Consider the following 18,285-nt stretch of genomic DNA (forward strand, 5'->3'; position numbering starts at 1 on the left):
TATTTTGTTTGTCTGTTGTTTCTGAATTATAATCACCAGTTGAACAAAGAAAAAAAGTGATCTGATGGTGTTGGTTATATTATGACAATCTTCATTTGAACTTGATCACTGAACTCATTAAGATCCTTCTTTCTGACTTCGATTTATGTTGTTGGTTATAGCATAACTGTGAATCTGCATAAATGCCCAGAATTTTTGATATAATATAAAGGATTTTTTAAAAGTTGTTTAAAAAAAAAAATCATTCTTTTAGGCACACACAGATGTCAAGATTCAGTCTATGCATCTCAACAATGGTGAGGAGCAGAATATTCAATTAGGAAAAGTAAATTACATAGACAATTCAGATCATAATTTATTCATACCGCAATGCATGATGGGAGCCATTCATGAGTTGTGATTGGTGGCAGCCACTGCAACATGCTTTATTATTGTCACCATTGTTGAGATTCACAGGCTGATTATTGATGTCTGTGTTTTAAATGAATTTATTTGAATGTCTTTTGATCAGAACAATGTTTATTAAATACAGAATTTTAAGTAAAATACTGATAATCATAGGCTGAAGAATCACTAAACTGCTGCTAACAAGTTAAAAAAACTATCTCAATAAGTTTTCTTTTTCAGATCACAGCATGATTATGTCAAAACATAACCAACACTATAAGATAACATTTTACTTTGTTCATTTAACTGTTATAAATCAATAACAGCAGACAAACAACAGTAAATATTAAAGTAAACATATAATGGTCTAGAGCCCAACTAAAGCAAACACCCATCACCTTAATGGTAACTTACAATTTGTGATTTTCTCCTTCAGTGATTCTGCTTGTTAACATCAGGTGTTTTCAATAATGCTCAATCATCACTAAATTAATCACTTAATTATCTCCTCAGCCCTAAATGCCGCTCCATCTGACGGCAGGTGATGGTGATTTACTACTAATCAAGGAACCGGCTTTACTGACGAGATGCGCATAACAATCTCACGATATATATCGCACAGCCCTACACACACTCACTCCTGAGGGTTTATCAGCCGTCAGACCCAGACAGACTGATGATTATCAATCATAATGTGCCATACATACACGCAAACACTCCTCTCGGCTCTTTCTACATGTGTATTTCAGGGTATCGTAAGGATTTATTGACATCATGAAGTATCATTATAAACTGCTGCGTAATAAACCACGGGAGCAATTAGTTCATGACTGAAATGCCTCAAACGTGTTCACTGGAATGAAAACTTTACCATAGTAAATACCTGCAGTTTTCAATGAAGCAGTTTAGTTTGTTTTTTCACTCTTAAGTGTTTTCCTGCTGTTCGTTCTTTCTTTCTCAAATGGATGTAAAGATGAGTGAGACAGAAATGCAGAATAGACTTCAGATGTTTGAAAGCAGTGAGTTCTGACCAGAGTTGTATAGTCCAGGGGTCAGAAAGTAGAAGTCCTGCCATAGTTTATTCCACCCATGCACTCAAAAAAAAAATTGTGTCTAAACATAAGATTTATGTATTTGAATTGCATAACAAATTCCCATGCATTTGGATTACATAGTTTTAACATAAACCAATCAATAATCTGAATGTGATTCATATTTTTAAGTCATATCTTAATGAAACAGATAAGATTTATGTAATTGTATTAATAAACTGAATGTGATTTATATTTGTTAGTCATATGTAAATGAAACAGGTAAGATTTATGTAATAGTACACAGAAAAACGCCCATGTTAAATTAACACTGCTCAGTGTTCATATGTGTGCACACTACAGAGGTAAAGCGGTGTTGAAGTTAATGAGATAATTAAGTGATGATTGAGCATTAATTATGAACACCTGCTGTTAACAAGCAGAATCACTGAAGGAAAGAGAAACAAAAGAACTACAACTGACTTCAGCCACAGCCTTAGATTGACATCAACTGAAGAAAAAAGAAGACATTAAATCTGTGAAGATCTCAGCAGAGGAGGATTAAACAACTCCACAAACAGCATTACCAGCTTCACTGATTACTAACCAGACTGACTTTATTTCATTTCCGTTTGAATGAAATCAATAGTTGTATTTTAAAGTCACCATGATGATGGTTAGCGTTTGCTTTAGTTGGGCTCTTGACCATTTACTCTTTAATATAACATTTTCTCTGGCTGCTATAATTATGTGTTTATAAAACACATTTGTTGCAGCAAAAAAGCTAAAAGAAAAAGAGATCAGGTGATGTTGGCTGTTTGTTGATGAAGGTGTAATCATCATATTGTGGCCTGAATCACTTATCTTTTTCAGTGTCTAATGCTTTGATTATTGGGATTATGAGATTTTGTTTTATTTATTATAGTAGCTGTGTGACCTGACAGCATTAGATCCAACAGTTAATCAAATAATATAAAGAATTTTAAAAACATTTAGTGCATTAAACTTTCTCTTCTACATTATTACTTAGACATCAAGAATCAGTGTATGACTCTCAACAATGGTGACAATCAATGAAATGCTTCATGCTGCAGTGCATGCTGGGTACCACCAATCAAAACTCACCCATATCTCCCAGCATGCATTGCGGCATTAATAAATTATGCATCAGGATTTTTTGTATCTTTTGTCACCATTGTTGAGATTCATATGCTGTTACTTGATGTCTGTGTGAGTCTAAGTAATGCCATAGATGAAAGGTTTTTGTGCACTAACTATTAAAAAAAAAAAAGTATATTGTTTGATAAACAACACTGTTAGATTTCATGCTGTAAAATCAAATGGCTTCTGTTATGAATAAAACAATATTAAAAAGCATTAGACACTGAACAAGATCAGCGAATGAGGCAATTACATGATGATGACTTTGTCGTCATCATCATCAATAAACAGCCAATATCACTTGATCTCTTTTTCTCTTGGCTTTTTTGCTGCAACAAACGTGTTTTATAAACACATAATTATAGCAGCCAGAGAAAATGTTATATTAAAGAGTCAATGGTCAAAAGCCCAACTAAAGCAAACGCTAACCATCATCATGGTGACTTTAAAATACAACTATTGATTTCATTCAAACGGAAATGAAATAAAGTCAGTCTGGTTAGTAATAAGTGAAGCTGGTAATGCTGTTTGTGGAGTTGTTTAATCCTCCTCTGCTGAGATCTTCACAGATTTAATGTCTTCTTTTCTCTTCAGTTGATTTCATCTTAGACTGTGGATGAAGTCAGTTGTAGTTCTTTTGTTTCTCTTTCCTTCAGTGATTCTGCTTGTTAACAGCAGGTGTTCATAATTAATGCTCAATCATCACTTAATTATCTCATTAACTTCACTGTTAGACCTTACCGGGTTTTTTTACAGTAAAATACTGGCAACACTGTTGCCAGTAATATACTGTTAATAGTACAGTTATTTACTGTAATCTAAAGTTTGTTTCTGTAAAAATGCACTAAATTAAAATTCAAGTTAACTAATTACACTTGCAGAAACCGACTGCCTTAAATTGACCAACTGTCATTTAAATGTATTAACTAAAATTTATAATGCATAAATAACGTGAGCAAGTATTACTGTGAACTTCTTTCATTTGAGACCACTAAAAAACTATTGTACATAAAGATATTTCAACTGGATCAGCAACTACACAGTCACCGCCTGTTAAATAAAGCAACATGCAGCGTATCATCAATGTTTGTAGATCTTCTCCTGGACTGAAGCACAGGCTCTACTCTTCTGCACAATGGTGACCCAAAAAATGTATTTTACAGTAAACTACTGGCAACAGTGTTGCCAGTATATACCTGTTTTATAACTTACAGTTTATTACTGTTAAAATACATTTTGTGGGTGTGACTTTTTTATCTTACACTGTTAACCCTTTCAACCCCACAGGAAAATCCACACTACAAAGAGTAAAAAGTAACATCAATGAATGAGGTTATTTCATGATGATTATAAAACCATCAACAGGTAACCATCATCACCTGATCTCATTTCACTTTAGCTTTCTTTGCTGCTGCAAATGTGTTTGACAAACACACTGTCACAGTGGCCAAAGAAGACAAAAGATATAATAAGAGTTAAGAGCCCAACTAATGGAAGCACTCATCACTGTTATGGTGACTTCAAATGAAACACATTAGAGTTAAACCTCTGTTAATTCTCAATAAAAACTTCTGTTGACGTCTGACAGAAATAAAGTCAGTCTGGTTAGTAATAAGTGAAGCTGGTAATGCTGTTTGTGGAGTTGTTTAATCCTCCTCTGCTGAGATCTTCACAGATTTAATGTCTTCTTTTCTCTTCAGTTGATTTCATCTTAGACTGTGTCTGAAGTCAGTTGTAGTTCTTGTGTTTCTGCTCGTCTCTTTTTTCTGTTCTCTTCTTTCTTTCAGTGATTCTTTTTGTTAACTTATTAAGGCTGAGATGACTTCATATTTAATATACACAGATGTTGTGGCTCAGATAAGGTCCAGTTCTGGTTTATTTCTTTGCTCTTGGCTGACATGTGGCATTGCTATGGCCTGCTTGTGGCCCAGATCTGGCAAACAGGAGTGGGCCACTCAAGTGCCGTAGATCCATGCTGCATGTGGGCCAGATCATCTTTCCACGTGTGCCAGATGTGGGCCGGATCTGGGCCGACACAATGTTGCTATGTGGGGCTGTTTGTGGAGTTGTTTAATCCTCCTCTGCTGAGATCTTCACAGATTTAATGTCTTCTTTTATCTTCAGTTGATTTCATCTAAGACTGTCTGTGAAGTCAGTTGTAGTTCTTGTGTTTCTGCTCGTCTCTTTTTCTGTTCTCTTCAGAGGTGTAAAGTCCAGGTTCAGAAAGTAAAAGTCCTCCTCAGAATTTTGTTCCAATCACCTGGATTTGCTAATTAGCAGTTTTTTCAGCCAGGAGATAGAAATCAGCTGACTGAGTTCATGGGTGGAAGAAACATATGGCAGGACTTCTACTTTCTGACCCCTGGACTATACAACTCTGGTTCTGACACAACAGTTATTTGCTGATCTGATCTTAATTTCCAGTTTGGTTTTCCTCTAATAACTGTCCTCTTTAATTCTATTATCCATCATAACTAAGAAATACACATTATAAATCTTTGAAAACTATTGGTAATTGAAATATGCTGTGTGAATGTTAAATCTTTTTGATCTGTGCAGGTCAGTTTCTCTAGTTTTGTGTCTGAGAAGGAAGAATGTCCTACAATTAAAGTTGAGTTAATGCCATCTCAACTATATTAACTTCACGTTAATTCAAAAAGGTCATAAAGTCATAATCATATAACTTGCACTTGAGCTGAGATTGTCCGTAGTGTTTTAATTCTCTGTTTTTTTTTTTAGACTTTTTCTCGTTTATTCAACGACTGGTAATTGTCATTCATCTGTACATGAACCCTTTAGGTGCATTTTTGGCAAGAATATACCTAAGAAAAGAAACGTATGCAAATTTGATTATTTAAATGTAAAATTTGGCAACACTAAAGCATTTATTAATCTAAGTTAATTTTAACATTTATTAATACGTTATTAAAATCAAAAGTCATATTTTTATAATTAATGGACAGACCTGAACTAACAATGAACTGTTAACAAACATTAATACATACTGGAACATGTATTGCTCATTGTTAGTTCACATTAATTAATGCATTCAAACATAATGTTAATTAATGGGATTGAAAATTTTTATCTAGAATTTTAACATAATGCACTCGGCTTGGCATTTGGGTTCACCGTTTATATCATAGGCTATATGTTTTATATTTCAGTTTATATAATTCGTGTTTAGCAGATCAGACAGAAAGTAAAAACTCAAGTCAGCCACAAAATGAGAGTGATTTGCTTGTTTGTTAAAAGTGCAGAATCTGTCCTTGTGCTTTAAAGTCTCCACAGGAGGGCGCATGTGAGTTTGTCTTCTCGGTTTACACTTTCGGTTCAGAAACAAACCTAACGGAGCTGGTGATATAATGGCACAGAGTGCGTGTAAGCTTTGACTTTAGCTAACCGAGATATGTGTACTAACATGTTTCTTCACATATCCACCATTCTTATTGACTACGGATGATCTCACTTAACCACTAAACTTTTTTTTTTTTTTTTTTCTGTCAAGTTGTTGACTGTGCTGTTGTGCAGGCCTGTGTTGTTTAATGACACTAACACCGACTTTACACTAACGTTTCTTGCTACAGCGAGTTCGTGTCAAGACGAGCCACAACAAAGTTAACTGACAGATTACTTTTTTATTGTTGTTTTTGTATTATGCTTTTTGTTTTTATGTTCTTTGATTTTTACAATGCCATAATAACACAGCGAATTCTAAACTGGCTTTATTTTCTAATCTGATCCCTACCTCAGCAATTCACACTTTTACTTTGCCCAGTATTGCTGCTTGTAAGAATCATTCAAATGTAATGTTTGTTTTCAGTTGTGTTATTGTGGTGACAGTCAATTGTGATGCAAGACTTTTGTTTCAGTGATTGGTCCTGTTCGCAGCAGCAGATGGAGCATAGATCCACCTCCTGAGTGTAAGTTCTAACACCATAAACAATTATATGAAGATTCTGTGGAAATAATAGGCAGTTTATCCACTTAAAAACGGACAAGATTAATTCAAACTCAAATATTTTGTTCACTTTTGTTTAACAACTGTGATGTTGGATTTAAACACTGGTTTAAATTATTTGAGTAAAATGTAATTACTGTACTTAAGTATATTTTTGGCTACTTACTGATTATCAGAGATATTAACAATTTGTACTCTCTACTTGACAACATTTTTTAATAAATATATGACCTCTGTACTATCTGTGATGAGTAATGCAATTGTAGTAAAGTATAAAGGTATTTGGGAGTGTGACCACTAGTGGGCATGCTTGTTCACCAAGTGGCTTTACCTCAGCGTTAGCAGTGTTATTGTTGCCCTGGCTTGGTAGCAGATCCAGCTTGGGTGTTTCTGCAGACATCAGTAAATAAAGACACGTCATTTAACGGTATATTGCGTTAGTCTGCAAAATTTTGCATTTTCAGGCCCCCAAAACACGTAGTCATGTAACATCAGTCAAAACACATTAAAAGTTTTCAGTTTTTAGTTGAAAACGGTGTTGTGTAAATGGCCTCTTAAAGGGTAGAATTCACTACAACGATGTTTGATTTGCTGTTCTCCTGTGGTGAATGTTTAAATGTCTTTGTGTGTGTGTGTGTGTGTGTGTGTGTTTCAGTGAGCGATCTGAGGATTGTTCTTCTGGGGAAGAGTGTGTCAGAAAACAGTCGATTGGGAAACTTCCTGTTGGGAAGAGCAGCGTTTGACAGTGAAGCTCTTCCAGATGTTTTAGAGAGAGTCAGAGGAAGACTGAAGGACAGACGTGTGATGGTCATCAACAGTCCTCAGCTGCTCCAGAGACATCTGTCACTCCATCACATCACACACACAGTGAGAGAGTGTGTGTATCTGTCTGATCCAGGACCTCATGTCTTCATACTCGTGCTGCAACACAATGACTTCACTGAAGAAGACAGATACAGAGTGAAAAGTATCCTGAGAGAATTCAGTGAAGAGGCGATTAAACGCACCATTGTGCTCACGACTGATGAAGAGACACACGACGCTATAGGTGCACCTGTGAAAGCTAATGAATCAATTCAACAGTTTAATGCCGAATGTGGAGGAGGACATCTGCAGTTTGAACATGAAACAGAGGAATGGCACTCTATAATATCGCAACGAATAGAGGAGATTCTCAGAGAAAACAGTGAAGAATTTCTCACATGTGAACTATACGATTATGCAGAAGAATCATCGGTAGATGAAGATCACAACAGGTCCTTTGCTTCCCTCACAACAGAGGAGGAAGACGAAGATTCTGATGCAGACGATGATGGAAAACACCTAGAAACTCATACTGAGAAAAAGGAAGCAAAAGGGTTTCTTCGCAATATACCCCTAATATCATATTGTAAGTATTCCTACATTTGAAATAACATATTCAGCCATATTCAGACACTGGGTTATTGAATATTAGGGACTTACATTGTATAACATTTAACTTGGGTAGAGTGCATAGCAAAAAACTGTGATTTTGACATACTATTGGTATAGTATTGACAGTTTTATGTCCCTGTACACACCAAACATCTGAATGACAAAGAACAGACTACAGTATCTTTCTTACAGTGTAATGCAGGCCAAGTCTAACTTGTCAATCATTTTTATGTAGCCATTTGATTGATTTAGTTATTCCTGATAGATCAGAGGTATATTCAAAGCCCACCAGTGGTTTCAGAAGCACCATGTGATCATCACACTTTAACTGATAAAGAAGCAGTTAATGTAAACAAAACTACAGTTAAACAAAGTTTCAGCCATGATGCATAGTTGTGTATTGAATCGATATTTATTGCAATGTGTATCTTATACTAGATATATGCAGAGCAAATTTGAAATTAAATGTTTAACTAAGAATTGCAGGAAGCCCCACAAGTGAGACAATGATATATATATATATATATATATATATATATATATATATATATATATATATACAATTCACACTTTTTTTTACAGTTAGGAATCCAGAGACCAGATTGGAGGATTATCAAGCAAAGAGTAAGTTTATAAATATAGGCAGTTTTAAATAAATATACAGTTTTTTAATTGATGTAACATACTAAATAAAAATAATAAAAATAATAATCATAGTAATAATATATCTAAAAATGCTGCAGTAACCTGTTTTGTTGTTGTGGTTTAAGGAAGTGCATGCGTGAGCAGAAAACAGAAGCTGTGTTTTGTGTTATGTGGAAGTGATGGAAGACTGAAGGCCTCCGTATCAAAACTTATAAGAGGAAAAAAGAAGTTTATTCCCCCCTTACACCTGAAAGAGAAAGAGTGTGTGAGGAGAAACCTGGAGCTTCATGGACGTGTGATCTGTCTGGTGGAGCTTCCAGCTCTCAGTCGGCTCTCAGAGGAGGAAGTGATGCGTCAGACTCTCCACTGTGTGTCTCTCTGTGATCCTGGAGTTCATGTTTTCCTCCTCATTGTTCCTGATGCTCCACTGACTGATGAAGACAAAGCAGAAATGGAGGAGATCCAGAGGATATTCAGGTCAATATTCGAAAACCACCTCATGGTTCTCATAATCCAAGAGAAGAGCATGATTAGTAAACTAATTAGTAGTAAAAGTCTATATAATACTTCAGCTACTGAGACGTTTCTTCAAACACTTGGAGGTCATCGTTTTGTTCTGGAGAACAGCTCACAGGTTCCAGCTCTACTCCAGGATGTGGAGAACATAGTACATGAGAACAAAGAACATTTCTACACCACCTTCATGTACCTTCAGGATCGAGTAGAACTGGAGAAAAACAAACACAGAGCTGAAATAGAGGAACTGAGAAGATCTATGATGAAAACTCAATCAGGTATGAGTTTATGAAAGTGTGTTTATGTTTGTCATTGTGTTCAAATCCTCCTGAGAAGTTGGGAAGTCATAATTAGTCATAATTAGTAATAATCAGGTGCATTCAAGTCACTTTGATCAAAAGCAAAATGTTGATGTACCTTTTCTAAAAAATGTTCAGCAAGATTTTTTTTTTTTTTTAACAAAATGATTCAAATATAATGTGCAGTGGATGTGTTTTTGCTTTTTTTTTATGTTTTTATAAAATGTATGTAGATCCTGTAAATTTAATATATATATATATTTTCTCAGTGACCCGAGAGTGTCATATATATATATACACACATACATACATATATACTGTACCAGTCAAAAGTTTGGAAACACTACTATTTTTAATGCTTTTGCAAGAAGTCTCTTATGCTCATCAAGCCTGCAGTTAAAAACAAAAAAAACAGTAATATTATAAAATATTATTACAATTTAAAATAATGGTTCTCTTTTTTAATATACTTTAAAATGTAATTTATTTTTGTGATGCAAAGCTGAATTTTCATCAGCAAGTACTCCAGTCTTTGGTGTCTTATGATCCTTCAGAAATCATTCTAATATGATAATTTGATACTCGGTTATTATCAATGATGGAAACAGTTGTGCTGTTATATATATTTTTTTGGAATACTTTTTTCAGGATTCATTGATGAGTAAAACGTTAACAGCATTTATTCATAAAAACAGCATTTATTCAAAATAAAAACATTTCTAACAATATAAATCGTTACCATCACCTTTTATCAATTTAACGCATTCTTGTTGAATTAAAGTACTAATTTCTACTAGATTTCTATTCTAAATAAATACAGTTCTTTTTAACTTTTTATTCATCAAATAATCCTGAAAAAAGTATCTCAGGTTATAAAAAAATATTAAGCAGCACAACTGTTTCCAACATTGATCATAAATCAGCATATTAGAATGATTTCTGAAGGATCATAAGACACCAAAGACTGGAGTACTTGCTGATGAAAATTCAGCTTTGCATCACAAAAATAAATTACATTTTAAAGTATATTAAAAAAGAGAACCATTATTTTAAATTGTAATAATATTTCATAATATTACTGTTTTTTTTTTTTTTTTTTTTTTTTTTTAACTGCAGACTTGATGAGCATAAGAGACTTCTTTCAAAAGCATTAAAAATAGTAGTGTTTCCAAACTTTTGACTGGTACTGTATATATATACATTCAATTATTTGGTCAATATAAATTCAATTATTCTTTTTTTTAGATTTACAGTAACACTATCTAATGTGCATGCACAAAATACAACAGTATTTATGATACAATATAATGTACATTTATAATATTTATAATAAAATATCTACCTTATTTTTATTGTAAGAGTGGCGAGGCCATTTGTAAATTGAATTTGTCTGGTTTCCGGTGTCAAACCAGACAAATTTAATTTCGCTCTTACAATCGTATCATACAATCTTAAAATCTTATCATAAATACTGTTGTATTTTGTACATGCACCTTAGATATTGTTACTGTACATGTAAAAAGCATAATTGAATTTATATTGACACAGTAAATAAAAATAAAAATTTTAAATGATAACAAATCATAAATATGATCTTTCCAACATGACTTGATTGCACCATAACATTGCAATTTTCATGTGCAAAGTGTTTAATGAATCAGCAGGCAGCAAACAGCATAGAAAAACAGGCAAGGCTAGAAGCCAGGGTAAACAGTCCAAACAAGGAAGACAAGTCCAAAGCACAAGACAAACGGGAAAAGTACCGAAAAAAATTAAAAATGATATATATATATATATATATATATATATATATATATATATAGTATATGGTTTTTCTGATGTAATGAATTTGCCCATTACCTCAACTGGTAAGCACAGCTCTCACTGATATAGAGCTCATGTGTTGTAGAAACTATGGCGTGGTTGCTTCAGCAAATGTGATTTTAGCAAGTGTGTTTCACTGTAATAATTGTTCTTCTCTTGTTGTTTGCAGGTTTAACACATGGTGATATTGGTGTGAGGATTGTTTTGCTTGGAAAGACGGGTGTTGGGAAGAGTGCAACGGGAAACACCATACTGAGAAAGACAGCTTTTAAATCAAAACTGACTTCATGCTCAGTGACCCGAGAGTGTCAGAAAGAAACAGCTGAGTTCAACAGAAGACGGATAACTGTGATCGACACTCCAGGCCTGTTTGATACTGGAGTTGATAATGTTGAGACCTGTAAGGAGATTGTGAAGTGTGTCTCAATGGCGGCACCTGGTCCGCATGTGTTTCTGCTGGTGATTCAACTGGGACGATTCACTCAAGAGGAGAAAGATGCAGTGAAGATGATCCAGGAGACTTTCGGAGACAAATCCAGAATGTACACCATGGTGCTGTTCACCAGAGGAGATGAACTTAGAGGAGCAAGGGTTGAAGAATTTATTGAAGATGATGATAGTTTAAAGAGCCTCATCCAGCAGTGTGGTAAGAGATACCATGTGATTAATAACATTGAGACTAAAGATCGAAAGCAGGTTTCAGAGCTGTTCGATAAGATTGATTGTTTGGTAAAAGCAAATGGTGGGAGTTACTACACCAACGAGATGTTCCAGCTGGTGGAGAAGAACATCAACGATGAACAAGAGAGAATACTGAAAGAGAAAGAAGAAGAGAACAAGAGAAAAGAAGAAGAGCTGAAAACCAAATATGAAGTTGAAATAGAACAAATGAAGAAAGAAAACGAGAGAGAAAGACAAGAGATGCACAATGAACTGAGAAAAAGTGAAGAAGAATTCAAAAAGAAAGAAGAGGAGATCAAGAAAGAAAAAGATGAAAACCTACAAAAAGAGCTGCAGAAAAAACTGGAGGAGCAGCAGAAACTGTTTGAAGAAGAGAATAAAAGAAAAGAAAAGGTTTTAGGAGAACAGCAAGAGAACTTCATAAAATACCTGGAAGAAAAGCACAAGAAAGAAAAACAAAAACTCCAGGAGAAAATTCAACGTGAAACTAGAGAACAAGCAGAGCGTGAATATCTTATAAAGCTTGAGAGAGAAGTGGCTAAGGCTTTAAAAGAGGCTGAAGAACAACTTCCACATTGTGCAAAACGAGCTCGTGACTGGAGTCGGTATGGAGGTTTTTTAGGAGCAGCTGCCGGAAGTTTTGTTGGTTCTTATGAGGACATTGTGTGTTGGATTGTCAGATTACGTTTTATAGCTCAAGCTCCAATTCAATAAATTGGGAGAAATCATCTTGAGCACATTAATTTTTACCTTTTCCAAAAACATTTTTGTGTTGTGATGGTTGTGATATTAGTGTAACTACTTCATCTCACATTCAGTATTGAATTTGTTCGCTTTGCTTGGTTTCATTTTCATGCATGTTTTTGGACTTTGCACAATGCCATTTGGATTGTAGATTACTCCCTTTTCTCTTTCAAATAAACCTGCGTGTGTATCATAACTTTTCAGCAGTATCGTTACAGATGACTTTGATAATTCCAGTAGAACTTCAAACACTGAGAACCACAGTAGCATTTTAATATCGCAATAATAAGTCTCTTCATATTTCGTGTCTGAGTCCAACACCAGAATTGGCTATATTAATTGTCCATCATTTTCATTTTCTTTTTTTTCCTACGATATTCAGATTTGACTGTAAAGAAGTTAGGACTTTTTATTTTTTTGACACATTTTGACAACTAAGTGCTGTTACTTTCTCTAAACGTGCTGTATGTGGTGTAACACACAATTTATGTTAAGTTTATTCTAATATTATATCTAAAACAATATGTATCAAACAACCATGTCAAAATCATGTGTTCCTCCATTAATTCAAATCAATTCACATTTATGTAGTCAAGTTCAACTTTAAAAAATAAGGCAACCTATCGCATTCAACCTTTTAAGTTAGCTCAACTAATTCGCTCCACTTAAAGTCAACTTAAAAACTTTTGTTCATCTAATGAGTAACAGGAAGTGTTTTTAACTTAAAACTTATTGTCAAGACAGCCAAAGAATGTGTAGCTGTCACATTCACCACCTTCTTCATCGTCTGTGTCTTCACTACACTTCCCAGAATCCTCTGTCATCATCACCTGCACCTGCTCCTCATCACCCTCATCATCATCATCATCACCGTCACCTGTTGTCTTTGTCATTATCTGTGTATTTAAGTTTCCCTCTCACTCCTTTTCATTGTCGGTTATTGTTTGTGCACTTGCACACTGTTTCGTGTTTGTTTGGATTTTTCCTATGGAATAAATATTGAGTATTTTGTATCTTCGCTTGACCTTCATCTTCTTCTTCAACCCGTTGACGTTACAGAATAACCGACCAAACAAAGAGTCAGCATGGGAATTCTTCTCACCCCGGTTAACCCAGCTCACTCTCTACTCACCACTTTCCAAGATGGACTTTCAATAGAGGCTTACATCGCCGATTTCCTGGAACTCTCTGCTGGGATAAGCTGGTCAGATGATGTCTTTAAATCTGTCTTTTGGTTGGGCTTAGATGATCATCTGCACCAGCAAACCCAGCAGCAGCTTTTCCAGGAACCTTCGCCAGTTACCTTGATCATGTGTTGTGGTTGAGTGGGTCAGCCCTCACCGTTGGTGAGGCTGAAGATGACATCACCACTCAACCACACACACCAGCCGTCTTCGCCACGCCATCCATCCTCATCCATAGTCCAGCCGAGCCTGCACTTAACGCCAGTCCAGCCGAGCCCGCACTTCACGCCAGAGCTGCCGAGACCAAGGCAGTATGCGTCGTGCCTGCCGCCCCTGAGACTGTGAGCGTCATGCCCACCGCGCCTGTGACTGACGGCGTCGTGCCCGCCAAGCCAGAGACTGTCCGCCCAGTGTCTCCTGTTCCTGTCCTCAGCCAGAGTCCGGACGAGAAGGACTTAATTTACCTTTTTTCAGAGCTTCCTTCGCCGCTGGTCCCGTCCAGCCCAAAGCCCTCTTTTCACAGCCGGTCCTGTCCAGCTCAGAGCCCTCTTCATCGCTGGTCCTATCCAGCTCAGAGCCCTCTTCATCGCTGGTCCTGTCCAGCTCAGAGCCCTCTTCATCGCTGGTCCCACCCAGCTCAAAGCTCTCTTCACCACTGGTTCTGCCCAGCTCAAAGCCCTTTTCGCCGCTGGTTCCGTCCAGCTCAAAGCCCTCTTCACAGCTGGTCCTGCCCAGCTCAAATCTCTCTTCATCGCTGGTCCTGCCCAGCCCAAAGCCTTCTTCGGTGTCCCGTCCAGCACAGAGCCTTCACCGCTGTTCCCGTCCAGCACAGAGCCTTCACCGCTGGTCCCGTCCAGCACAGAGCCCTTTTTGCCGCTGGTCCTGCCCAGCTCAAAGCCCTCTTCGCCACTGGTCCTGCCCAGCCCAAAGCCTTCTTCGCCGCTGGTCTCGTCCAGCCCTGACCCGCCTTCGCCGCCTGTCTCATCCAGCACAGACCCATCTTCGCCGCTGGTCTCGTCCAGCCCTGACACGACTTCGCTGCTTGACTTCTTCTATCCGGAGCCTAAGCCCGTTAACCTCCCCAAGAAAATTTTTGGGGGGTGGGGGGGGCAGGGGAATAAGTCCTCTCCGCCATTGCCACCTGAAGGGTCTTCTCCGCCGTGGCCCCCTGCTCAGCCTTCACCGCCGCGGCCCCCTGCTCAGCCTGCACCGCCGTGGCCCCCTGCTCAGCCTGCACCGCCGTGGTCTCCTGCTCAGCCTGCACTGCCGTGGCCCCCTGCTCAGCCTGCACCGCCGTGGCCCCCTGCTCAGCCTGCACCGCCGTGGCCCCCTGCTCAGCCTGCACCGCCGTGGCCCCCTGCTCAGCCTGCACCGCCGTGGCCCCCTGCTCAGCCTGCACCGCCGTGGCCCCCTGCTCAGCCTGCACCGCCGTGGCCCCCTGCTCAGCCTGCACCGCCATGGTCTCCTCCTCACCCTGCTCCACCACGGTCCATGATACCATCCTGGAGTCTCCTGTCTGTCCTGTCCCTGTTCTTCCTCCGGTCACTGACTCCAGGATACCTTCTGCCATCTACGGCGCGGGTCGCGCCTAGCAGGAGGGGGGAGTTATGTCACATTCACCGCCTTCTTCATCGTCTGTGTCTTCACTACACTTCCCAGAATCCTCTGTCATCATCACCTGCACCTGCACCTGCTCCTCATCACCCTCATCATCATCATCATCACCGTCACCTGTTGTCTTTGTCATTATCTGTGTATTTAAGTTTCCCTCTCACTCCTTTTCATTGTCGGTTATTGTTTGTGCACTTGCACACTGTTTCGTGTTTGTTTGGATTTTTCCTATGGAATAAATATTGAGTATTTTGTATCTTCGCTTGACCTTCATCTTCTTCTTCAACCCGTTGACGTTACAGTAGCAATGCAAGCAGCTACAATCCTTGTTTTTTCAACTCGTTCAACTCAACTCGTTTTTCAACTTTTTCAACATGATTGGGCCCTCAAGGACGACCCCCTTTGTGTTGGTTCGACACCATATCGAACATGAAAGGTACAGAAAGAAAGGGAACGCTGGATTCCATTTACCCGGGTTTAGAATGACTAATGGTTAACTAGTTATATATCTTACGGAACAAAAACTAATTTCCATACATTTACATTTTCAATATATTAAATAGTTCAAATATATGTGACCATGGACGACAAAACCAGTCGCAAGGGTCAATTTTTTTGAAATTGAGATTTATACATTATCTGAAAGCTGAATAAATTAGCTTTCCATTGACGTATGGTTTGTTAAGTAGGACAATATTTGTCCGAGATACAACTATTTGAAAATCTGGAATCTGAGGGTACAAAAAAATCTAAACATTGAGAAAATCGCCTTTAAAGTTGTGCATTTCTGTTCACGATTGTGCTGCAAACACACACAGAAATATATTTTTTATATATATTTAAGGTGGGAAATTTACAAAATATCTTCATGGAACATGATCTTTACTTAATATCCTAATGATTTTTGGCATAAAAGAAAAATCAATAATTTTGACCCATACAATGTTTTGTTGGCTATTGCCACAAATATACCCGTGCAACATGTGACCCGTTTTGTGATCGAGGGTCACATATTGAAAATTTATAAAACAATATATTGAGTTAATATGTTGCGTTAATATATTAAAATATATTGAATAATACATAAGTAATTGCCACTTTTCATATTGAAAATATGTGAAAAATATATTAACTATATTTACTGTAAAATGTATACTCAGACAACTGAAAACTGATTGCCTTAAATTTCTCAAGCATGTTTTACTCAAAGTTGTTAATTAATACTTAATAATACTTAGTAATAAAGTTGTTAATATGTTGTACACCTGAAAGGGGCAAGAACTTTAAGCACAGAACACTCAATTAATTATCCTCACTGTAAACTTTATGTGTAATCTCTTTTGTACCAATTATCAATAAACAACTTTTAAAAACAGCATCATTCCCAGATAAACATTGAATCCTGCTGTACATAAAGCAAGATTGGTTTGACATTTTCAATGTTGATTCAATGTAAAATAAGTTATTTAATTTAAGTTGAACAAATAACGATTTTATGTCCATCTTGATCTATTTTTCATCACTGAAATAATATGTCAGGGTGCAAACCTGATGAAAGTTTTTTTTTTTTTAACATTCAACCTTGATTCAATGTTGGTCCACACAAAAGAGGGTCAAACATGGACTGTTTCAGTTAACCCCACAAAAACACCAAAATAATGATGTTCAGGGATAAAAAAAACCTCAGTCACAAACATCATAACTTCAAATAAGACAACATGCCAACATGACATACATGCCTCTACAAAAAGGAAACTTCAACATTGCCTAAAAAAGATTTAAATCTGATGCCAAACAAGATCAAACGCACATACCATATCAAGCTCAAACCTGCCAGGTATGTGATTTTTTCCCCCAATTTTCTCTCTCTCTGTATATTACCCAGATAGCAGATGAACACTGAACATTGTCAGCAGCTTTAATGTGTGACTTCACAAACAGTAACTGAAACCTCACGGATCTGTTTATCCTCTGACATGTTTTGGTTTTAGTATGGATTCAGTGGGAGTGAATGCGATTGAAACAGCAGCTCTTGGGAGACCCTTCCAGCTCGGCATGCTGTACGACTGCAGAAAGGACGTGTTAATACCAGGTACCAAAATATTACTATGATTTACAGAAAACTATTTTCTGATGTGAAAGGCGATTCTAATAAATTCACTGTTTAAAACACATTTTTCCTGTTACAGGTATTAGACTTTGGAATAAAGCTGCAGCAGAATATTTGCTCTCGTGCCCAAATTAATACAGGATTCAGTGTTACAGCTTCAGACTCCATTCAGGACAAATCTAAATTACTGAATATTGACGGTGGACTCAAACTGAGTCTTTTAGGTGATCTCATCCATGTTAGTGGAGCAGCAAAATATCTCAAAGACACCAAGACGTCATTCAACCAGCAGGTTTGAAGAACTGACTGTGAATCATTTGCCTTCTGGAAATATTCCTGATGATGATAATGACATTGCCACACATGTAGTGACAGCAATACTGTATGGAGCAGATGCCTGCTTTGTGTTTGACAGACAAGTTGCTTCAATTGAGAACAAAAAATCAATAAAAGGAGAAGTAAAAGTGGCTTTTGAGAAACTGCAGGGCATCATTTCAGCGGGAGCAAATGCTAATCTAAGTGTGAATCACAGTCAGCAAACTGCAGTCAAAAATTTCACTTGTACATTTTATGGCGACTTCCAGCTACCGTCTAACCCGACCTCTTTTGAAGATGCTTTGAAGGTTTTTGCTGATCTTCCAAAACTGTTGAAAGAAAACCAAGAGCTGGCAGTTCCCCTGAGAGTTTGGCTTTATCCTCTGGACAAACTTCACTC

At 37.2% G+C, this 18,285-nt stretch overlaps 1 protein-coding gene across 1 annotated transcript; it reads left to right on the forward strand.

The window, feature by feature from the left end:
- Positions 1-5,891: 5,891 nt before the first annotated feature.
- Positions 5,892-12,853, forward strand: LOC311078131 (uncharacterized protein). Its single transcript, XM_084106811.1, has 6 exons — positions 5,892-5,954; positions 6,452-6,502; positions 7,196-7,930; positions 8,539-8,580; positions 8,727-9,395; positions 11,410-12,853. The coding sequence occupies exons 1-6, from the start codon at positions 5,945-5,947 to the stop codon at positions 12,633-12,635; spliced, it is 2,733 nt and encodes a 910-aa protein (XP_083962937.1). The 5' UTR covers positions 5,892-5,944; the 3' UTR covers positions 12,636-12,853.
- The last annotated feature ends 5,432 nt before the right edge of the window (positions 12,854-18,285 follow it).

The sequence above is a fragment of the Abramis brama genome (genome assembly GCF_963993115.1).
Source record: "Abramis brama genome assembly, chromosome: 1".
Taxonomy (NCBI): Eukaryota; Metazoa; Chordata; class Actinopteri; order Cypriniformes; family Leuciscidae; genus Abramis; species Abramis brama.